The 25860-nt window shown below is 31.9% G+C and overlaps 1 protein-coding gene across 1 annotated transcript in view; it reads left to right on the forward strand.

The window, feature by feature from the left end:
• Nucleotides 1-5228: 5228 nt before the first annotated feature.
• Nucleotides 5229-25860, forward strand: part of LOC140434645 (large neutral amino acids transporter small subunit 1) — a 142766-nt gene continuing 122134 nt past the window's right edge. The window contains exon 1 of the mRNA XM_072523058.1: nt 5229-5537. Within this exon, the coding sequence (XP_072379159.1) occupies nt 5340-5537 (198 nt within the window). The 5' untranslated portion in view covers nt 5229-5339. The remainder of the gene's footprint in view (nt 5538-25860) is intronic.

The raw sequence follows: 25860 nt of genomic DNA on the forward strand, positions 1-25860 counted from the left end.
ATACCCAGATAAGATTTGATCATTTCATAAAAGGGGCATGGTAAGTTTTCTTTTATTTTGTAATGCAAGGATTCATAACTTATCGAATGCTTTACTTATTTCTAGAAAGGTTGCACTACAGCATCTTTTCCCTTCTAGGTCATTGCTGATTTTTTCAACTACACAATAAAACTGTTTTTTTTTTTGGAAAGCAAATTCATGGTCAGTTATAAGTATTCTTTTATTGATTTTTTAATCTCCATTAGTTACTACTTAGGTTTAACTTTTAGAATTGGTAAGAGACTTATTAACCTATAAAGTTTAGTTCTGGGGTTTTCCAAGGTTTAAGTATCATTATTATTTAACCAATTTTACAGGGATAGGAAAAGTAGTTTAATACTAATGCTGCATTGATTATTTGCTGGAGTGCTTTTATGCATATAACAGATAGTTCTTGTATAGTTTTACTGGTTATCAGATTCCAACCAGGGCTTTTCTTGTGGTTTATTTCTTTTATTAGAGAGTAAATTTCTGTAATCTTAACACTCTGTCCATTGGATAAGTTGCTTCAATGTAATCAGACTTTTTTGAATGTTCCATAGCTGTGTTCGATTCGTGGGGTTTAAATACTTCAGTGAGATTATCTGCAAATATTTCAGCTTTTTCGGTGTCAGTTCTTCCATCCAGGCATCCATTGCTAGGTTTTTGAATATGTAGGATATGCTATTGAAGTCTTTTGATTTTTTGCTGCTTTTTACAAGGAATAATCAGTGTTTTTTGTAACTGTCAGTTCACTTAATTATTTACTTATAGATTGATTTTGTATATCAAGTAGGAGATTCTTTAGTTTTTTGCAAGCTTTGTTTAATTTTTTTGTCCATTTCCATCCTGGTTGTTTGTCATATTTTTCTTAATTTACGTTTTGTTGCGATTTGTTGTTTAACAATTAGGGGTCTTTTATATTTGATGGATAAAGTGAATTGTTCAAAGATGGCTAACCATACAGATTTCTGTAACCTTTTCACTAAATTTTTCTTAAAAGTTCTCTCAGTCTGTATATTGTGTGTACAGTCTAGGCCCTTTTAGTATCTGCAATATATCAGAAAACATAGTTATAGTGTATACTCACCTTACGCCATCAAAAGAGTTGCTTCAAATATTTGGCTTGCAGTCATTAGAGCAAAGAAGAAACATGCATTGTGTTGTGTTTATTCATAATATCATTAACAATGTTAAATATAAGACATGTGGTTTGATCAACTTTATTAGGTTTCATGTGCCAAAGGTCAACCTAAGGGTAAACAGTAATGACCTATTTTCTTGTAGTCCATATAATTCTTGTGCAATTATAAACTATATGCAATATCAGTGTAATGAGTTAATAAAGATCTGTGATATAGACCTCTTTACCTGTAGTGTAAGGGATATTAAAAAATGTTATGAATAGATAAGTAATGGACTGAATTTTAAAATATTATTAACTTGTGTCTTTTTTTTAATGTGTTTTACTTTCTGTGTTTTTATTTTGTACTTATGTGTATATTGTAGTATATTGTATTTTTTGTGTGTATATTTTTATACCAAGTAATGAGCACTCTTACATGTAATTACTACCTAGGAGGTGTTTTTAAGTTTTTTAATAAATAAATAAAAAATAAATAAATAATGGCTGGATAATGGTCTTTTTTTCTCGGTCTTAATTTTTTTTTTACATTAAGGCTCTTTGTAACACAAAAATTAATTAGGTCCGGAATTTTGCTTCTGTCAGTAGGCCAATACGTGGGCTCTCTTGTAGATAAGATTGTAGATAAGAATAAGATCTTTTTGTATATAATATTTTAACAATATTAGTAAATTTAGGTAATATCATTAAATTTAGGTAAAATTTCCTTTTACGTTTATATGGTCACACCTGCATTTTTTATCGCTCTATTCTTCCTAAAACATTTTTTAATAGCTGGTCGTAAAATATTTTACTGCTTTTCAATTTACAAAACTACAAAGCCATAAAAAGATAGTAAAAAATCTCACCTCGCTTAGAAGTCTCTACAAAAGCTGGTTCTTTGCGCCAGTAATTATTATACATTTTCTTGACCTTAATAGGACAAATTCATTACGCGCCCTCTACGTAAAATCACATCTATGTCGTCCTTGGTAATTACCAGAATCTCTCGTCCCAAGTTAATATTGCAGTACTCAGTTAATAGAATCATATCTTCCCTTAGTTATCGTACACACATTTAAATACATAAATATAGCAAAAGTATTGTTTATCAATTCTAAATTTTAAATCAATTGTTTAAACTCACTTTTCAAGAAATGTTGTAATAAAAGTGTTTGTAAAAAGTAATTGTGCTGTAATAAAATAAAAATACTTTACTCCTAGTCTACTACTCGTATTACTACAAGATCGAACTACACCTTGCTTTGACGAAGATTAATCAATCAGCGTCTTTTATAATCAACCAGCACAGAAGATTTGGTTTTCGTCTTATATTAAAGGAAACGAAAGATAACAACACCCTGTATTACCGATCGTAGGTATTTAAAACTATTATTTTTTACACTCTTTTCACTATCCAAAGGTATCGTGTTAGTTGTCGTAGTAACTCTATACTTAAAGGACCACTCCAGATTTTTTCTCAATAGCATTCACATTTTTATCCTACTTAGTTCTAAACTCTAAAGCCCCAATCTACTAAGATGTAAATTGGAGCTGGATGGTCAGATAATAGAACAAGTGATGAAGTTTAAATATCTATACATCACAATATCTAGCAACGGAAAGCTCGAAACAGAAGAGGAAAATTAAGTGAATAGAGCAAACAGAGTCGCAGGTTGCCTGGATGAAACAATATGGAGAAATAAAAATATCGAGAAAGAAATGAAAGGTAGAATTTACAAAACAGTCATCAGACCAATATTGACATACGTAGCAGAAACACGACCCAACAGAGACAGGACAAAAAGGAAGTTAGAAAAGGCAAAGATGAAAATACTTAGAAATATTGATCGTAAAACACTATGGGACAGAGCTAGAAGTACAGATATACGACGTAGATGAAAAGTGACGAACATTAAAGACTGGGTAAGGAATAGTAGAGTAGAATTGAACGATCATATAAGCCGAATGGCAACAAATAGAGTAGTAAAGACGGCAATAGACTGTTCTCCAATAGGAAGATCACGGGAAAGACGGAACGAGAACTTACTGGAGGCACATTGAAAAACAGACATAGTCGTCTACATAAAAAATAAGAAGAAGAAATTCTAAACCTTTTTCGTCATTAACTTTTCCCCACTGTTCCAGTTTTGTTCTAAATATCCTTCTGAACCTTGGCAATTTTGTAAAAATATTAAAAATATTAAAATAAATTAAAATCATGGCATATCTTAAGGAAATATTATAATCCAGATGAAGAAAATAATAATAAAACTGATTCTACGGAAATCCAGTTCTTAAAGATGGAATGGAAAACCTGTCAAACCTAAAACTTGAAACAAACAAAAAAACAAATAAAACAATACAAATAACAAAACACCTAAATTTTTTTTTTGGAAAAAAGAGATGTTAAAAATTAAACATCTTAAACGTATTTATTAAATGAAATTTAGAAAAGACGAATAGCATCGAATAAAGAAATACAGTAATCAGTATTTTATCTACAAATAATTAAACAACAATAGAATACAATACGAATCATATAGAATACAACGAATTGTAGTAAAAAAAACCAAATTAAGTTTTAAAGTTACAAAATAAATAAGAATGAATTAAGATCCCATAGCAATAATATAATTGTTATTTACCAAAATAAAATAAAATCTTCTTCTTTACGTGCCATCTCCGCGACGGAGGTTGGCAATCATCATGACTACTCTGATCTTAGATGCTACCGCTCTGAATAGTATGATTGATGTGCATCCGTTCCATTCCCTCAAGTTACGCAACCATGAGATTCTTCTCCTTCCTACACTTCTCTTGCCCTGGATTTTCCCTTGTATAAATAATTGAAGTATGTTGTATCTTTCATTACACATAACATGCCCCATGCATTGCAGCTCTCGTGTCTTAATGGTTTCCAATATTTCCATTCTTTAGTTGACTCTTCTCATGACTTCGTTGTTTGTTACATGCTCGGTCCATGATATCTTCAGGATTCTTCTATACACCCATAGTTCAAATGCTTCCAACTTTTTAGTAGTCGACGCGTTGTGTCCATGCTTCTATCCCGTAAAGCAGAGTCTAGAAAATATAACACCTTGCAGCATAACTCTCAATTCTAATTTCCGTTCTCTTGCACAAACTACATTTCTCATTTTATTGAAGTTTGTTCGTGCTTTCGCGATTCGAACTTTGATTTCTTTGAAGTAATCGTTTGTGTGAATAATTATTGTGCCAAGATAATTATAGTTTTCAACTTGTTTTAAAGTTTTACCGTTAATTGCCAGGCTTTCCTCATTATTTTGTGTTTTTGATATCCTTATAAATTTAGTTTTCTTGACGTTTATTGATAATCCACATTCTTCTCCATACTCAACTATCTTGTTCATTAGCTTTTGGAGGTCTTGGAGGTTGTCTGCTATTATGATCATCCGCATATCTAATGTTGTTAATTGGTGTTCCAATAAATAAACAATAATTCCAATAAACAATAAAATACTCTTCTCCCTAACTATATATTTTTCTGCTTCTTGTTTAGCTAATCATATATTGTTAAAGTATTCTTATAATATTTTAGGACATCGTTGTATATTGTTTTCTCTTAGAGGAAATGTTCCATTTAAAAGTAACCTTTTTTACAGCAATAATCCTGTTTAGTTTTCTCATGTTATTCTATTTATAAAAACCTGTTGATTATAAATATTTTTTACATTATTTTTTTTAAGTTACTTGTTAATTTTTAAATATCTTTAAACTTTGAGAAATATATTTGTTTTATTATTTATTATCCTTCTTCATAATAGTAATTTTCTAAATTAATTTAATTTTATCATATATCTACAACAATACAATTCAATCCACAAATTCAATAAATAACAGTAAAATCCTCCCTTTAAAATAAAAATAAATCTTCTCCTTTAAAATGATCGTTTATGAAGGATCTTTTCTTCCTCTCGTGCTTTTCCGTATAGCAAAACCCTCTCCGACCGGTTTTTCCACCACCCTGTCTACCGATACCGCTCAAGCGCTACCCGGCAGAACAACCCACCCTCGCGTATCCTTTATTCCTTGCGTTCCTCTCCGTAAAGGTCGAAATCGGTCACTGAAGAACGTTTTCTTGTCATATCGCGGACTTCAAGGCCTCTCTTCAATTCCAACGTGCTCGCAAAATTTGCACTACAGATCACCGTTAGCCATGGACGAGGAAGAACCTAAGAAGGGCGATGAGGAAATCACCCTCAAGCCAAAAATGACCCTCATGAATGGGATCACAGTTATTGTAGGAAGTATTATAGGTTCGGGGATTTTTGTGAGTCCGTCGGGGGTGCTAAAAAATACGGGGAGTGTGAATGTTTCGTTAATAGTGTGGACAGCCTCTGGGGTGTTTTCCATGGTAAGTTTTAATTAATATCAAATACATCAAAAGAATAGATCGCTTATAAATACGCATAGTTTTATTAAATTCACATATTATTCTTAGCACACACGTCACTGACGCAGAGTTTCACGACCCCATGGGCAATGATATTGATATTTACTCAAAAATGTACTGTTACAAAATTGTAAATGACTTTTACTTTTAAATCTTTGTATAACTTAAATATAAAACTACCGGTGTTCGCGATAATGAAGGCTATTAGGTGGTATAAGATTAGTTCTTGCCATCCATGAAACCTATAAAAATGTTTTGCAATTTGTTGCATATTCAACTATTTTTATTATCTGATTTATATCAATATTGTAATTAAAAAAAGTTGCTAATAGTATTTTTTAGAATATTAAAAATTAAATGTCAATGTTCAATTAATAATTTTACAATAAATAGACGGTACTACAATTTCAATATTTTTATTCAGTACCTAAATATTAAACTATATTTTTATCTTAATCCCTACTTTATTCACCTAATTAATTTTTATTTATATGATAGAAAATGTAGGACTGCATTATTAGTTTTCATTTTCTTTTTGAATTGGCAATACGATACCGTCATATTCAATATTTTGTTTAATTTCATATTTAGATTAAACATAAATCCTCAATTAACGGTTAATTAAAAAAAATAATTGAAATAACTGTTGATGATATTCCTCAAGAAATTGTAATTAAAAGAGTGAAAGCAAGATTGTATATTCTTGCCAAACAAGCTATAGTAAAATAGTAAATTGATTATCAAGTAATTACGGTAAACCATTTCCGAAGTCTAAGAATATCAAAAAAAGGTTAAGCAAGAAAATCGGAAAATATGGCAGAGTATGGATTGTCATTTCACATCAATAACACCCTAATTCCATTGCTCTGCAAAGTAATAGAACTTTTAAAACCTTTGGCATTAGAAAACTACAAATTGAAACAGTTAACAAGAAGCACGTGGTCCTTTCTATTTGATTTTACGAAAATTGCTTGTTTTATCTTCCTACATCGGCCCCCTGCATGCTTAGGTCATCGCTCCACCTCTTTTAGGGACGGCCACGTTTCGATGTTGTACAGGTAATTTATCTCAAGCGATTTTCACCATTCTTAATTCTTTCATTCTGTTAATATGTTTATTTTACTATTTTTTATTTCTTTTTAAGCCCAGCCATTGATGTGTGTCATGCTTTTACGTATTTCTCTATCTAGGAGCATGTCTCTAGCTCTCCCACGAAGTAGTTTCTGTTGGTTCCAGTAGTCTATGGTTTTTAATTTTTATGGCGTAGAGTTTGTACTCTATGTCATGATGGCTATTATATTTATATTGTTGATTCTTAATTCTGTTTCAATGATAATGATTTTGTTCCGTTGTATAGTAATATTTCCGCTTCAAGACCGCTACAACTCGATTGTTCCATGAATTTAATCTTTTGCTGTATAATTACATCTCAGAGGTTCTAATAAAGTGGTATAAAAGTCGTTACAGATCCTTTTCGTTTTCGGTTACTAACATTGTATCATCTGCATAGCATTAAATTTTACCATCATTTTCTCCTAATTTATAAACCACCATTTTACATATTTTTTTTTATTATTTCTTTCCATTGTGGAATTGAAGAAAAGGAGATTCAATACGTCTCCCTGGTAGATATGGATGCACGCGGGAAGTTCCTTCCCGCATTTTGTCCCGCGGAACGGGACTGTACAACGATTTTTTCTGTGGGACGGGACAGCGAATTTTATGTGGAAAGGTACACGGGACAGGACAGGAGCTTTGTCCCACGGTACGTCCCGCAAAAACTGCACTTTTATTATTATAGGAATGATTTGGTAAAGTTTGTTTCACAAAAAATGGTTGAGTGCTTAATGGTTACCTGAGTTGATCCTATTGTGTATACAAAAGTCTCTCAATAAACTACCGAAGTACACAGGGTCGCACTTCAGAAAGTTTGTTATTTAATATATTTCATTGGTAGCTGTGTAATACACGATTATAAAAATTTATTAAATGAAGAAAGTAGTTTTTTTGTTCTACGTGAATAATTGTAGTATATGGATCTAAATTCAGAAAGGTACTTTCCTTCACACTTTTTACAGGCTTAGGAATGTCAGCAAAAAACTGGCGTGTTTAAAAGTTTTTGCTCTTCCTAATCGGATATCGTTAAAAATGTACAGTAATAATAGTTATACTTACAGTATATACATACAAACGAATACATAATGTACAAAAAATAGATGAAATGAAAAAAAATATAGAAAAATATATACAAGTTAATATTTACAAAAAAAAATACCCAAAATAACCAAAATATATTTATGAATTCCTAAATACCTAATTCTGTTTTGCTGTCGCTATCCTCTTCAAGATTAATAACAATTGGTTTAATTATTTGATTCAAAGTAACATATGAATTTTCTACATTCATTACATGGCGTACTGAATTTTTCCAACTTTCTGGGGAGATATAATCAACACATTTCCTTATTAATTCGACTACACTACCACTTAAAGTCGGAGAAACATTTTGTGACCTAACATTTGACTTTAGTTGGTACCACATATGCTCTATGGGATTAAATAAACAATAGTAGGGCGGAAGCCGTAACACTGTATGTCCCATGTCCTCGGCCAATGCGTCACAAACATATACTTTTTTAATAGAAAATGATTTTAACACTTTTAACAGTTCATTTATTAAATAACTTTCTTCAAAATATATATCGTTTTCTAACAGAAAGTTTTGAATTTCAATTTTCGTGTTATTTGCACTTGGAGACTTATGTAATTGACGACTGTGGTAACTTGCATTGTCCATTACTATCACACTATTTTGAGGAAGGTTAGGTATAAGACAATTCTTAAACCATTGCTCAAAAAGCTCTGCCGTTGTATCCTGATGGTAGTCCACTCAGGAGTCTTTAATGTTCTTTGCAGAAAGCCATAAGGCATTTGGGACCCAACCATTTTCTGATCCTGCATGTAACATTATTATTCTTTTCTCTGTGTTTGATGGAGCTTTTGTTTGACACCTGTTGGAAGAATCGGACCATCCTTTGGGTGGTGTTTCATGAGTGTCAAACCATGTCTCGTCCAGATAAATTATTGATCGATCTTCTGTACGGAACTTTCTTATGGAAGTTATATATTCAGTACGCCACTTTTGTAAACGATGGGAACCATAAGCAGTTGCCTTTTGTCAATTGTACGATATCTGAAGCCAATTTTAGATAAAATCCTCCAAAGACTAATGCGGCTACAGTTTATTTGTGTATCATCATTAGTAAGCCGTTGTTTAAAGCATCTAATGTAGGTATCCGTTGCTCTTCGTACATTGTGTAAATTTTTCGTCTTATTAAGTCCTTATCACTTTCGTCAATACATTTAGTAGAACCGGCATCCTTACGCTTCCTTCTTGACTTAATGGGATTTGATGTAATTCTTTTCACTGTGGTTAGAGGTATTTTCGTTAAATCAGATATTTCATTTGCAGCAGTATTAGCAGTAAGTCCTCTTGTAAGTAAAGAACTATATATTGTTTTAACGATTTCTCTAGCGTCAGCAAATAAATGCTTTTTTTTGCTGGAACACTGGAAGAAGCACCATCAATGTTTTTCCACGGACGCCACATAATGCTGTTTTATAGGTATAACACTGGTAACACTTGTAACACTTTCAACTAAATGAAACAAAATGTATATTTAAAAATTTCTCATCGGCTTTATATACTTTTACAAATTATACAGAATAGAGGGAACCTGTATAATTATTCCAGGAAATACTTAACGATCAACAAATTTATTGTGGTCATTAAAATATCAACCATTGATAGTGAAACTCACTGTTCAAACGTTTACAACTTTATGAAATAAAATGAATTCTAATCGTTTTTATAATTTTATACGATTTTTTAATCGTTTTTATATTACCAGGAATTTATTATACAAACAAGATAACGACACTCTACAGTAGCTTCAATTTTACCTGAATACTTACCTGCTCAACTAATGTTGACTAAGCTGGGGTACTTGCGGTCGGGTTTTATTGCAATCATTAAGCACTCAACCAATTTTCCTGAAATAAACTATAATTAAGTTATAAGTTATAGTTCATTGCAAGATATTTCGGATTTAATCTTCTGGGTATAGTTGTATACAGGGTCGGACTTATATACTAATACATTTTATTAAAATTACGGAAATCTAACAAAGTAAAAGAAAAATACATATAAGTAATACTTTTATATTAAAATATATATTTAACATAGTGAAAAAATACAAAAAAAAATCATTTTAAACTTAACTACCGTCTACATTTAAGTCGGTATCACTATTATCGCTATCGTTTAAATCTATAACTACTCTATTTATAATGCTTTGGAACTGTAAGTATTTTTCTTCTAGTTTTTGACATGCTCTATACATTTTTTCTAATTATCTGCTGTAATATTATTACATTTAATATTACAGCAAAATTTTAGAATTTCAGCTTTGTTTGAATTAGTGTTTGGAATTTTACTCTTTAGTCTACAATGATACGGAGCATTATCCAAAATAATAACACTATTTCTTTTTAATTTAGGTAGTAATTGCAGCTCAAACCACTTTTCAAACACAGTACTGTTCATATCTTGATGATAATCTAACCGACAATTACTTACACTCTTAGCAGAGAGTAATAAAGCATCTTCTATCCATCGTGATTCCCCCCCGCAATATAAAATATAAATTCTCTTCCCTCTATATATATCAGAGGGAGCAACATTGGTGATGCAATTTTTACTACTATCGGTCCAACATTTTTTAACTATATCGTGGGGTCCAACCAAGTTTCTACCAAATAATATAAGTTCTTCCCTTCACTCCTAAAAGACCTTAGACTCTCCAAATAATCGAACCTCCACTTTATTAAACGGCTGGATTCCATAATTCCCTGCCGTTTATTTACTGGTTTAAACATAAAACCATTAGATTTTAAAAACTTTCAAAACGTAGTTTTATGACACTCGGGGATTATTTTTTTGTCTCTTAATTCACTCAAAAGTTCATTTAAAGTTGGTAAGTTATTCACTGAATACATATTATTCATCTAATTTACTTACCGTTGCACGTCATCCGCGTCATAGCCCGTGAGGTCACATGATACCAACACGAAATACATATTTAGATGGTAGGTGTGTTCTTTTTTAGAATCACTTTGCCGAGTATACTGGCATTACAGCCACTAGACATATTTTATTATATACGCGTAGAAATAATATTTAAAGATTTCTATTAATGTTAACTTAAAGAAATACACAATAATATGTTTCATTTAATTTGTATACATGCATTATAAAGCGATTTTATGAAGAAAATTTGTTCGGAACACACTGTAATTGCAATCGAACGAAGGTGATATTTTGGCATAAATTGGTAACACTTATTTGACAGTTGCGGTGTTGACTAATGTTAATAAGTAATAAAAAAAGTGTTGTTTTTGTTTAAGTATATCATTTTACATCTTTATACGATGCATACAAGCGGCTCAAATTGTTTTTAAGAAGATTATTTTTTAACTTTTGTTTTGTTTCTATTTATTTACATTAAATATTAATTTGTTTTGTTGTATAATCCACTTTTGCAATAATTATGTGACCTACTTGATTTAAAATGGATTCACGATTTTTTATACTATGTCAACTTCGATCTCTGTCAATGATAATGACGTGCAACGGTAAGCAAATTAGATGGACTGTATGATATATTGTTTCGCTTATAGCTGATAAATGAAAATTCGGTAATACTCGATTGGCACCAGCATCCATTTTTTTGTTTTAGACAAGACCCTAAGAAAAAATATGTAATTTAACTTTTTAAAGAATTCTGTGTTTTTTTATAAATTAATTAATCGGTAAATATGGTTAACCTTTCTAATACAGGGTGGGGCGAATTCTGGCCCCAGGTCTAACGTTTTTAATAATATCTGTAATTAAGTTTAAACAATCGCTTTGACGGTTTAGGACATTGGTAGTTGATGTATTAAGAGCACAAAGAAATAGTCCATAAAGGACCAATCCATAATACCGCGAACAGAAAATTAAATATTCTCGTCGTATTTCGCGGAAATGTATGTGGGGCGAGAATTCACTCACACGTTGTATCGAGTGTTTTCACGTTCTACAAATCTGATTTTATCAGTTTAGACGAAAGTTTTGGAAAATGGTTACTAATGACTGTACTAATTACTTGTCATGATGTGCAGTCGCATTCTTTACATATTAGCAGTTGATTGTAATGTCTTTCCTTTATCTTTGAAAGTCCATTTTTGCTATTATACAGTGGGAACTTTCATCATTTCCTTATTAGCATATTTTGTCTAGATTCTTCGAAGCATCACTTTCTAGTTGGGATTGTCTCTCTAAGAATTTGTAATGCAATTAGCCCCAAGTACGTCTGATATCTGATAACTGCTAAAATTACCTGTTTATTTGGTGAGTTTTTGAATGTGACTGTCTTCTGTCTTAGATTTTTAATTTGTTGAATTGGTACTAAACAAAGTACACAGACAATAAAGAGTTAAAAAATGGCAAGATTAATGAGATACATAGAATTCTTGCGCTTTAAAGTAAACCAAGCTACTGGGGCGAGAAGTCGCCCCACCTGGTACTGGTCGTTTTAAAATTCACCCGGCTTTAGGAAGGTTAACTACAAAGTATTTTTAACGAGTACTTACCGTTGTAAACGCTAAGCACGATTTGCTTTGCATCGTGTATGAGATGAATATAACCAGAACGTTTTTCAGGTTCAGACTCGTCTTCTCTTCCTGAAATAGTGGCAGGAATAGTGATCACTCATATTTACAGTTATTACACTGACTTCTGTTCTAAATGAACGACAAAAGAAAAATGAGGTTCTGTACAAATAAACTTTCTTCTCACAGAAGCCCATTTAGTGATAATTTGATGTTAAGTAAACATTATCCTTTTACCTGAATAAAATTTCAAGAAATTTTCTAATCTCTTAATAACACTGGCTTTACGTACCTAGAAATTTGTAATTCTGAATTCCAAGTACAAATGCAATTAACTGATTAAATTTAAATAGGTAGACAAAAGTATGCTTAAAATTTTATTTACCAATCGTTAACAACTCTTTGTTAACCTGGCAACACCTACTTTTTATTATTTAGTAAAGTACCTTTAAACTTTGGATATAATTTAAAATTGAACCTAATGTAACGAAAGACTAAGGGTGACTATTCGTTACAGCCTTAAGGAAGTACAGTCATTTTGTGCTTGATATCGGCCCAGTCTCTTAATCTGGGGAATTCCATCGTAATTATCTTGCAACGGATAGTATACAAGTATGTTTGCAACCTAAAAATATTTATAGAAATTTAAAAAAGTTTCTGCTTTAGAATAACAACATTTTAAATGTTTTTGACAATTCTTTTTGATTGATTGGGATGCACGCATGGTATGCAAAAAATTGTTTTGGTTGTGGTCCTCCTAATAAACCGCCACCCGACATTACGGCCAAACCACCCAATGATAATACCTTTGAATCTAACCGTAAACGTGATGAATAAAAAGAACTTTCTTTCACTTATTTTTTTCTGTGTCAATAATTAGATTAGATTCTGAATGGTAATAACCATCCAGAATCTAAGAAACAGAATGGGCGTTACTAAAACCAATAGAAGGTTTCTTAAAAAACTGTTAAAAAAGTTACAGACTTACTAGGGGACAAGTACGTCACGCTTTCCAGTATGGTCATGTACATAAACTTATTACTTCACTACTTCGACAAAAATATATTAGAAATTAATACTGACCAAAACAGTGACGAGGAATTCAATTTGAGAAGCTCTTTTATGGAACCAGAAATAAGATTATCAAATACTACAATAAAACAAACTGGGTCAAAACGATCTCAAAATTTATGACAGTGCAAGAAAAGGGTTCGACTTGAAGACGAACTGGATTCATATCTAGCAGATGAACGAGAACACAGAAACGTGGACATCTTATATTCGTGAAAAGACAATCGCAATAAATTTCCTACTATGGCTCGTTTGGTCAGGCTATCCTATCAATTCTGCATATTTATGTGATCTCTTCTCTTACTTCAGAAAATCTCACTACAAAATTTATGATGACAATCTCCAGTCTCCTGTATCAGGAGAGTCATGAATCGATTTAAATATCTTAGGTTTATCATAAAGAGTAAACCAGCTACTAACTGTTATGTATATAAAATTTAACTCTTAAAGAGTTGATCTTGTACAAAAATTACTTATTTGTAATGCTACACTTTTTGAATTAACATTAGAATTAAAAAATCAACAAAATTCCCCGATTGACAAAATCGTCATATGTTTTGTTACTTCCACTTGGGAATATTAAACAACTTTTGTGGTTGTGAGCTCATAAGAGTCATAACCAAATACACTTTTTTTAAAGGAATATTTGTTAATCTTACTACCTGTTTGGTATATTCAACGATTTCACATTTACCTGTTTAAATAATCTTAAACCGCAAACATGTTTATAATTCGGACATGGACGCAAATTATTGTGAAATCATTTATTGCTTTTTCTGTTTTTATTTATGTTTAAACGATTGTTATGAATAATAAATAAAGTATGTATTTCCTGGCGAAAAAAATTATATTGCGTTTCAATATACAAAAGTTAAAAAAAGTAAGTAAATAAAAACATTAATAAATATAAAAACCAAAGATCAGTTACCTATCAGTACCTGGAATAACGAAATTAACATTAAGTATGAAACCAATACGACCAAAACAAGTATTGTTCTGCAACTATTTTTTTTATGCAATTTACTATTTTCATTAGAAATAAGCAAAAATTTTTCTTTAATGTTAAACTTATTTTAAAGTCAAATTGTGGCTTACTCCCAATAAAAATTGACCAAACAAGCATCATTTGGAAAAGTAAGTAACATACTAAAATTTTAGTCTGTATTTACTTTACACAAAAAAATTTACAATTAATGTCCCATTCAAGCATATAAAATATATGATGAAGTATAACTTATTGCATTATTATTATTATTATTTCCTTATATATAAAATATTTATAATTCAATAAAAATATGTAACAAAATCATAAATACATCTGTGTATTTTAAAGATGTATTTATTAAAGATGTACAGATGTATTTATTAGAGTGGGCCGAAAAACACTTTTTTTATTTCGAAGTTTTAATACCGCGGAAAAATTGCGAATCATATAGACAAACAAAAAGAAAAGAAATATATCAAAATCGGTTAACATCTTCCGATCGCAAATAGGCCCTAAATTTTGACAAAATATGAAAAAACGTCAGCGTTGTGATTATTTTTTTAAATTGTTCCCCGTTTTCGTAATGTAATAGTTTATAACTTCTTCAAATAGTGCCTATAAACATTGTGTTTTAATTTGATTTAGATCAGTACGTATCTTCCGATGGCATAAGCTCCAAAAGTTGTAAAAATATTGAAAATTTCACATTTTTTTTGGATTTTAATATACTCAGTGACATTAGAAGTGTTACACCCAGAAGGAATAATTTCTTGAACTTAATTTTTCGGCAACATAATGACTATATTTAAAACATGCGATGATTACAATACCAATGTTTTATCTTTTCTACTTTTTGTAAAAATAAAGTTTTATCTGTAAGTGTTTTTGAGAAGAGACCGATTTGTAAAAACCGGTTCGTATAAAAATTTTTAATTATTATTCCTCAGGCTAATTCTATTCAGTGTAAGAAAATGCCTCGAGTTTGAAGATATCAAAATTACTACCATGTTAGCGATTTTGACAGGGGTAGAATTATTGCGTATAGAGATATGGGTTTGTCATATCGCAAAGTTGACCGTCGTGTTAATTGTACGGCAATGACGGTTATGCGTGTCTGCTTTGTGTGGACAAACGAAGCTAAAGGAACACGAAGAAGACCAACTGGTCAACCGAGGCGTACCACAGAGCATCAAGATAGGCGCTTTAGATTACTGGCTCTGCGATACCGTTTTGCTACTACACGTCAAATTGCTGACCAATGGTTTGGAGTAGTAGGTAGACCTGATAGTATGCGTACATTATACTGTCGCATTCGAGCCTTTGGACTGGTTTCATTCCGCCCACGACTAGTGCTTCCTTTGACTGTGGACCACTGTCATCAACGTTTGAATTGATGCAGAGAACGGCATCATTGGGTGGCAGAATGGCGTAATATAGCATTAAGTGATGAATCATCATTCCTTTTAGGAATGCATAATGGTTAGCATGGTAAGACACCGCCCTGGAGAACGACGAGATACCGGGTTTGCTGTTGAGAGGCATGTACACAGGACAGTTGGAATAATGGTTTGGGGGGCTATTGCTTATGGTAGGCGATCACCACTTGTGTTGTACAAACCACTTTACTGCCTTATCTCGACGGCCGTGAAGATATCCTTTTTCAGCAAGACAACGCGCGTCCTCATATTGCACGTCAAACTATGGACTTTCTCCAAGAAGCTGGCGTTAATGTTTTGTCGTAGCCGCCCCGTGCTCCGGATTTTAATCCTATCGAACATGTATGGGATATGATGGGAAGGAGACTGTCCACTTTGCTCCTTCCTCCACAGACTCTGGCATAGTTAATACATGAAGTTCAAGTTATTTGGATCGAGGTGCCACAAGCAGACATCTATCATCTCATTTTGTCAATGCCTAGACGTATACAGGAGTGTATTCAGCTGCGGGGTCGCCAAACACATTATTAATTTTTTTTTGATTACTTGTTAATAAAAATTCTTGACAACGTTATCGTTTCATTCTTGATGTAAATCTACCATGTTGCCAAAAAATTAAGTTCAAGAAATTATTTGTTCTGGGTGTAACACTTCTAATGTCACTGAGTATATCTTTAATACACTTTTGTTTAACGCAATAGTTACCGTATTTTTATTTTTAAACATAAGGACATTCCATTTTGTTATAATCTGAATAAATGAACAAATGCCGATCATGCAATGACCCCGATGCTATTAAAAACAGTACCTAAAAAATGACAGTTAGGCCTATGACCTGATATGATAAGTAATTACAGGCATGGTATGTACAGAGTAAACAGAAAAGGTCCATGTTAGTTGAGCTTGCCCGTTTGCACTATTCTCTACTTTTTAGCCGAAAGTACCTTTAAGACGAATTTGCTGGGGAAGTTAGGTATAGATAATCTGGACAGAAGTGTGGTTCTTATAAATTCGTCTCAAGATTCAGCTCCACAAACTTTTCCCGAGGCTTCCGTAATGAATTTTACACAACCTAAATAAATAAATAAACCTTCAACAGCCTGGGTGTGAACTGGAAATTGCTTGAAAAATGTCGATGTACGATTTGATCTCGTCCATCCAATGAATGCCTTCATAGTATTTTGTGCATTGATGTTGATTTTTGCTGGCGTTAATGTTCTTACCCTTTTCGTTCTGGCGTCTATCTATCTTGCCTTTAGAATTCTTCGCAGTCCGAGATCTCTTATGTATTTCTTGTTATCTTGAGTCATGGCTAACGGCATTCACGTTCAGAAACACATTCAGAAGGTAACATGGATAGACTACTTTCGATTCCTGTTTGCTAAAGGTGACGATAATCAACCATCAACACCAGAGGTGACGACATATAAAGAAATAAATATTGAGGGGGAAAAGGTAAAGGAAGCATTAAGGACATTAAAAAATAGAAAATCACCAGGAGGATCACCACAGAGGACCAGATCTGACCAAACAACTACTAAAACTAATTAAAAAAATAATAGAACAAAACAGGATTCCTCAATAATGGATATCAAGTATCCTAATACCTCTTTTTAAAAAGGGAGACAAATCGACACAAAAAATTAGAGTTAATTTATTAAACATAACACTAAAATTAACAACCAAAGTGATAAGAAATAAACTGAATGAAATTATAACACTAACAGAATAACAACAAGGTTTTAGGTAGGGAAGATCTTGCACCGAGGCTGTCTTGACCCACGATTAGTTTACCGTGAGATATATTTGCTATAAAATATTATTTTTATTAAATTAAAATAATATACAACGACAATTTTCATAGAACTATTTATTGCTTACTATACATGTTTACAGAACTGAGTTTCGTTCGATACTACTAAAAATACATTACAAATGTCTAACAGAAATCACTGAGAGAAGGGAGGTCGTTACTAAGAACTTTATAATTTTACCTTGGGGTAAAAAACGTAAATTACAAAATCATTCATATTGTTCTTATCAGAACCATATATAGACGCAGCGAATGCGACAACAATAGCCGACGGATTTGCCAGGTACATACTTTCTGAAGGGAGGGATTATAATAGATAAGTTTTCCCCAGAAATATGCAAAACTAATAAATATTTTAATCTTTTAATAGATTTGTGGAAACTACAATTTACCCAAAACTTTAAAACTTACAACTATGAATCTAAATAAAATAAAATGGAAAAATAATATGAACTAAATTATAATGAGACGGAACAGAGGCTATATTCATAATGAGGCAAGTACAAGAGAAATCGTTAGAATACAACAAACCGTTCTTAAGAAGGACCTTAAGAAGGAATTTGACCGAGTTAAACTAAAGGACGTTATTTACTTATTGTACCCAAGAGAGATACCTCTAGAAATAACCAAAACGATCGAAAATATCTACCAAAACAACACAATAAAGACCATAAAACAAAACAACACAACATAAAAGAACTAACCGACCCTATTGAAGCTGGCAACGGGATAAGACAGGGAGATTCCTTGAGTCCTCTATTGTTCAACCTGATTATGGATGAAATAATAAAAAAAGTAAGAACTAAAAATGGATACCAAATACTAGAAAAACAACTTAAAATATTCTGCTATGCAGACGACGCAATACTACTCTCTCGACGTGAAGATGATTTACAACGTATGCTGCATCAATTTAATATAACCATCAGAAAAGTTAACATGTTAATTTTCCCAAAAAAGACAAAATGCGTAGTTATAACAGCAAATTTACTAAGATATTAATTGGAGCTGGAAGGTCAGATACTAGAACAAATGATGGAGTTTAAATATCTAGACATCACATTATCTAGCTACGGAAAGCTCGAAACTGAAGTAAATGTTTAAGTGAATAGAGCAAATAAAGCCGCAGGATGCCTAAATGATACAACATAGAGAAATAAAAATATCGGGAAAGAAATGAAAGGCAGAATTTACAAAATAATCATCAGACCAACAATGACATACGCGACAGAAACATGACCTGACACAGAGAGGACCAAAAGGACGTTAGAAACAGCAGCGATGAAAACACTTATAAAAATTGATGGTAAGCCACTATGAAACAGAGCTAGAAGTACACATACGATGTAGATGCAAGGTGGAGAACAGCAAGAACTGGGTAGGAACTAAAAGAGTAGAATGGAACGATCATATAAGCCGAATGACAACAAACAGAGTAGTAAAGACACCAAGAGACGGTTCCCCAATAGGAAGACGATCAGTAGGATGACCACAAAAACGATGGAACCACTTACTGAAGCCATATTGAAAAACAGAGTCATGTCTACATAAAATGAAGAAGAAGAAGAAGAATCTTCAATAATCGGTTTAATTCGATTCAATTATCAATTCGATTTGAGTCGATTCGATAATCGATTCGAGTCGATTCGATAGTCAATTCAATAATCGATGACAAACTCATCGAGGAGTATTCCTCAATACATTTGATAAGAAATGCCATAGGTTTTACCATATACCATGTCATTTGATCTGCGGGTGCTTATTTGATTCGATCTTATATCTAGAGGAAGTTCCCAATCGGCCATTGGGTACTCAGTTCGGGGCTGCTCTTCCACAAAAGTTAATATTAGCACAGAAAAAAACTATAGCTCCTATAAAAGGATCAAACTTTTCTTTGAATAGTTTGTATTTATTAGGTTTTAAAGTTTTTTGTAATTGTATCTTTTTGTTTGTTGCAACCAGTTTTCTACTTTGTTTTATATTAAAATTGTTGTTAATATTTCCCTAATTCTTGAATTCATTTACTAATCTCGCCACAGGTTAGGGATTAATTTAGGATGTCTAGTATTGAAAATAACTGCTGCTCCGACATAGGTTTTATAGTTTTATATTCCAAAATGCAAGAAATTTAATATTGTTTACAAGCAATTAAAAAAAAATTTCAACCAAAATTAGTGAAGCTGCATATTTGATTTGTAGTTCTGAGTATCTGTTATTCATCATAAATTCGATATGGTTAGAAGTAAAGGTTCTTTACTAATGAGAATTTAATAAAAAAAAAGGTGTTCCTACTTGTTGCATTCTAGGTTTTAGATTATTCAAAATTTTTGATGAAAATATATTTTTTAACTAATAGGTAATAAGAAAGATTTCCATATGATATTAACTTACTGGGACAGACTGTATGTGATTTCAGTTGGACTATAATTGTTCTTGTTCTAAATGTTATTCTTTTTTATTTATAATGTTTTTTCTATGTGCTGACTGAATCTTCTATTCTCTCATCACTATTTAAGACATGTTTAAGTCCCATTTTAAATTAATCTAATAAACTAATAAGAATAGATCAGGTATCTTACAATTTACCTCCAACTGACCTTCCTCATAATATAAAGTTGCAATACATAATTTACAAATGATTTTTTTAGAAATCGTGAATCACTAGTACGTATATATAAAATATTTTTATTTCTTCTCAACAGTTCAAGGATACAATACTTTAATAATGTCAATAACTTTATTTGAACGATAAACTTGTTGTGGGTTTATACCATTTATTTATTAAAATTTATAGTTTAGCAATCCAGATTAAATTTGTGTGATGATGCTGACATACCGTCACAAACTCAACCATAGGAAATTAAATAAGAGTCTTTATTGACTCATCAAACTGAATTAAAAAAAAATTGTCGCACAACTTACAGAAATGATAATGTAAAAGCTTAGCTATACGCTATGTAATTAATTTGATAGGCTACAGTTTCATTTTTAGAGGTATAGACTGCAATTGTGTGGAACAATAAATTATCTCCATAGTTTCTACAATTTCAATTGCAGCTAGCAGAATATGAAACAGTGTAAAAGGCAAGTGAAGCTTTTCCATTCATAAAATTAAAAAGAAATTGTTTTTGCTTCTCATATGATTTTAATTTTACTATTCATAAAATGTTTGGGAGCTTAAGAATAAAAAAAATATGATGGGAAATGATTATCAGGAAGGAAAATAGTGAATATAAACTACAAATGAATGAATATAAGAAAACGAAAATCTGAAAAGAGATGGGGATTATGAAACAAAAAGGGAGAAATGTGCCAAAAAGCAAAAAAAATCAATTAAAATATTGAAAAGGCTGCCAATGGATATATCAGATGAAGAGCAACCAATAATCGAAACAGAAAACTTCATAAACAAAGAATTTGGAATAATTATAAAAATAAACAAAGCAAAAAAAATAAAAAATATGGTATAAAATGTGACGTTGAATTTAATAAATTTGAAGAGAAATTAAAAGTATTGAAAACCAAAGGTAAATTAACAAAATATAACATATAACAACACCGAGTATACATAGAATGCGACCTAGCACTAAAAGAGGAAGACATACAAACGAAAGGGCAAATGGGAAAAGAACAAAAATTGGGTATGGATTCATAATTATAGAAGACATAAGATAAAATTGGATCCAAAAACACACATGATAGAAAATGCTACAAAATACAGTGCAAGCTAGTTCAAAAAACTAGTGAAAGAAAATACGTGGACGGAACGGGAAATAGAAAAAGAACAGAATAAGGACATGAGTGAATATAAAGATGATAACGAAGGCAGAAAGAAGCCATATCTAAAAGGCAAAATAATAAGAAACAAGGAGAAGAAAATTTTAAAAATAGCAACATGGAATGTAAGAGGTATAAAAGGAAAAGAAGTAGAACTGGGTAGTAATTCTTCCCGCCGTTACAAGTAATGCCACCGTTATCCTAAACACTTCGTCTTACATTAATAAACTCTCAAATCTCATAATAATCCAACAAACTATCTGAAGGAAACAACAAAAGCCATTATTAATAAAACCTCTTTTCCTGTTGACATAAAACAATATCTAATTCCTCGTTAAAAGTCTTCCAGAACACCTCGAATATATGGTCTACTCAAATTTCACAAACATCCTTCGTCAAAAATTCTTTTCATTTCATCGAACTTATTAAGCAATACCTCACTCTCACCTCACTACTATCTTACCGTCAGACATTCTAGTAAGTTTCGATATCTTTTCACTCTTTACAATCATTCCTATAGATGAAACTATAAACATTCTGAAAGCTAAATACAGTGTCCCTCAAGACCACTTATCTCTTATTAAAAATTGTATGTCCAACACTTATTTCGTCTTACAAAATCAATTCTACACACAATAAATGGTGCCCCAATGGGTTCTCCACTGTCCCCAGTAGTTGCCAATATCTTTATAAAAGACTTCGAGACCCGAGCAATATCCACATCAATGGCCACACCCACATGTTGGCTACGATATGTTGACGATACATTCGTCATTTGGCCCCATGGCAGGGATGCTTTAGCGTCTTTTCAAACCCATCTATATGGGTTCGAAACGATGGGCTCGACCCGATCGAGGTGGAAACTGATTTAACCCTACCGTTTCTCGACATTATCATAAAGAAAAACCAATCCCAAGATTTTCATCACTCTCTTTATCGAAAACCCACCAATACAATCGTTACTTACATGCCAACTCTCATTATCTCCACCTTCACAAATTAATTCAATTATTAATACCGTTGTCTCCAGATCAATATGCCTTTGTAATGATGTAAGTAGACCCGCTGACGTCTCTAGTTTAAAACAAACCCTCATCCAAAACGGATACCGCGAAAATCACATCAGTATGAGCATCCACTATTTTCTTCCTTGCATCAAAGGTATCGCTGAAAAATCAACAAAATTCTTAAATCAAGAGGAATAAAGACAACATTTACCCCCAACAAAAAGTTTTATCTCTTGTCGGATTAGTCAAAGACAACATTTCAAATGAACAACACGGAGTTTATAAAAGTCATTGTGCAGACTGACCCCGATCCTATATAGGCCAAACAAATCGTAGAATCCAAGATAGGATTGATGAACATTCCATTTCTGTTCACAATTCCCATTTAAGCTCTAGGTCAACACCATATTCATACAGGCCACTTAATTGATTTTAAAAACTCCAGAACCATAGCCACCATCCGTTTCTATAAACCAAGAATTATCCGAGAAGCCATAGAAATTGAAAAAAGGGAATCAAAACCCTACTGTCAGAAATGTTCGCGCCAACCCCCACACCAATCCCCACGCTAACCCTCACGCCAACTTTCACCCAAACCACATCACCAGCGATGTTAGAAATAAACCGTCCTCTGTTCTCAGTAGCAGTAATGCATTGGTTAGTAATCCGTGTAGTAGTATCTGGAAGCTCGGGAGACTGAACCCTCGAAAGCCCTAAAGAAGACTCAAAGAGGATGTTAAAAGCTCGGCGCAATGATAATCGACGCGGTTCAACCCGGAAGACTATTGAGTTTAATATTAATTCTTGTATTAGTATTAATCTTAGCTCTAGATTTAATTGTACTAAGCGCGGAAATCATTTTTCGGCATATATATAATACTAGTGAAGTCATCTATCTGGCTTTGATGACGTAATCGATAATTTTTTTAAATGAGCATAGGGGTCGTGTGATAGCTCATTTGAAAGGATATTCAATTCTCTATTCACCAATATAAACATTAACATAATTATTTATACAGGGTGTTCAAAAAAAAGTTTTTTTTTATTAAGTTAATTAAATAATGAAGAGTGTATGTAATTTATTTAATTCAAAATACGTTTTACTGTTGTCAGTAAACAGGAAAAACATATTTATTTGAAAAATTAATATTGCTTTTCGCTTAAATTCAATGTTAAATCTGCCACCCACTTTAATAAAGATTCAAAACAACTAATTGAATTTGTCAGCACATGCGTTCTGGCTAAAACAGAACCTCACATTTAAACTTTCTAACTATCAAAAATTTAGTTATTGCCGACAATTCAAAGAATTACCTCCTTTTAAATGTAGTTACATTGGGTTTTTCGATTAACCTTGGGTAAACCTTTACGTTTTAAGTTTAAAGCTACCATACATTTCCAACGTTAAAAAAACTGTTTTTTGCACATAGTAACAAAAAACACCATTATGTTGTTACTAGCAAAGTTTTTTTTTAATATTCTAACTCTACAATTCTAAGGTACGGTAAGATCAATAATGTTTTTAATAGATAATATATGGTAGCTAATTATAATTTATTCTCTTTCAGCCCTGAAGAAGCCAAATTAATTTTCTTTGGCAAAAAAGTTCGGCGAAACAATTGATACTCATTAGAGTCCTTCTTGCAGATTTCCCCAATATTTAAGAGTTTACTATTTAACTTATCAGCAAAGATTAAATTTCTTTTCTATATATATATATATATATATATATATATATATATATATATATATATATAAATATATTTATATATAAATATATTTATATAAACAATAAACACAATACAATACAATAAACCTCTTATTCGACCCTTGTAAGCCCAAGGCTCTTGTATCCAAGCTAAATTGAAGCTTTTCATAGCAACAGTAAGTTCTGCCGAAGTTGCCTTAGTATGTTGGAGGTTCGCCTTTTGGACTGGGTTGGAGCCATCGATGCATCTGATGGTTTTGAAAGATACCTTTCAAATTCTATAATACGCGTTGAAATGAGAAGCTCTGGATGCTTTGTATGAGACCTCATCCATTATATATACTAGAATTTGTGAGTCCTCTTTCATCTTCCAATTTTTTAAGAACCAGTCTTCCGTCCTAAGTTGACCCACAGGCTCGCTGCAGTAAACGTTGTTTTATGGAACTGCAGAAGTTAATTTTCACTTTCAATAGGAGACTCATTTACTGATTATTCCAGATTGTTGATGACCAGGTCTGCGTGAGCTTGATCTAGTTAAGTATCAGGATGGTGTCTGTATGTTACCGCCATCTTGAATACTTTTGTGATGTTTCGATATATGACCCAGTCTGCTCATTAAAGTTCCTTAGTTTTTAGCGTCCCTTGTTGCAGGTGTTAATGTATTCTCCTAGGGTCTCTATTTACCGTCGGGTTTCGCCGGAACCCTTGTCAAAACTGGTTGGTTTTTCCGAGCAGCCATTTTGCCTATTCATTCATCATCTTTCTTGAGTTACAGAGAGGCGTTTTTTGATACCTTCACCAGCTCTCTGTGGTTGTTTAGATGAGTAGATTTACTGTTGATTTTTAATAGCTGCAGATGAGTAGGATGAGGGTATTTGAGACATGGATTAATATAACTCATTATCATTGTCAATGTCGTCAGATTCCATTTTAAATCACGATTTGTTTGATCTGAATACGGTAATAATCCGCTTTAAGTTTTTGAGAAAATTGTAAACAAAACATTGTAAAGAATGGTACTTACTGTAGGTATTATTTTTTTATTGTACTTATCGATTCTCTTTAATAGTTACCTAATAAGACTATCACTTATGCTGGATGATGTGGTAGGATAAAAGTATTAGGGTTAATTTTACTCTTTAAAATAATTAATAGATTGTCAGGATGGATTTAACGACGTGTTTGTCTATTGGATATCCGGACTAGATTAACAGTTTCTTTCTTGAATACAAGTAATTTCTAAAATTATTTTAATATAAATGTAATTATTTTGCACTACTGTACTTGAATGAAAAAGAAAATGAAAACAATAATATTAATTTTACGAAAAACATTGAAAGATAAAAAATTTAAATCTGACAGTTATTTTACAAATATCAGTATTAATAATCACAAATTTAGTGTGTATTTTCAGACTAAATAGATATATGATACAGATGGAGAAATAGAATAATAATAATTTTATGTAGTCTGTAATGTCTGTAATTTTTTAATTATCATTCATCCGTTCCTAAGATCCCATTTCATTAATACCAGGAACGAAATAAGATAAAAATGTAAGAACTCCAAACGCGTATGTCAATTAAGAACTACAAAAAGCTGACGCCAAACAAGATTATTGTGTAAAAAGAAATGCTAAAGGGAAATGTCAAGGATACTAATTTTATGGTACATGTTCGTCGTAAAAGCTTAAAGAACTTTTTTAAAGTATAAATGAGAACTCTTTTAGCTATTTTAACACGTAGTAATTAATACCTATAAATGCACAGAGACAGG

Source organism: Diabrotica undecimpunctata, chromosome 2 (assembly GCF_040954645.1).
Source record: "Diabrotica undecimpunctata isolate CICGRU chromosome 2, icDiaUnde3, whole genome shotgun sequence".
NCBI lineage: Eukaryota > Metazoa > Arthropoda > Insecta > Coleoptera > Chrysomelidae > Diabrotica > Diabrotica undecimpunctata.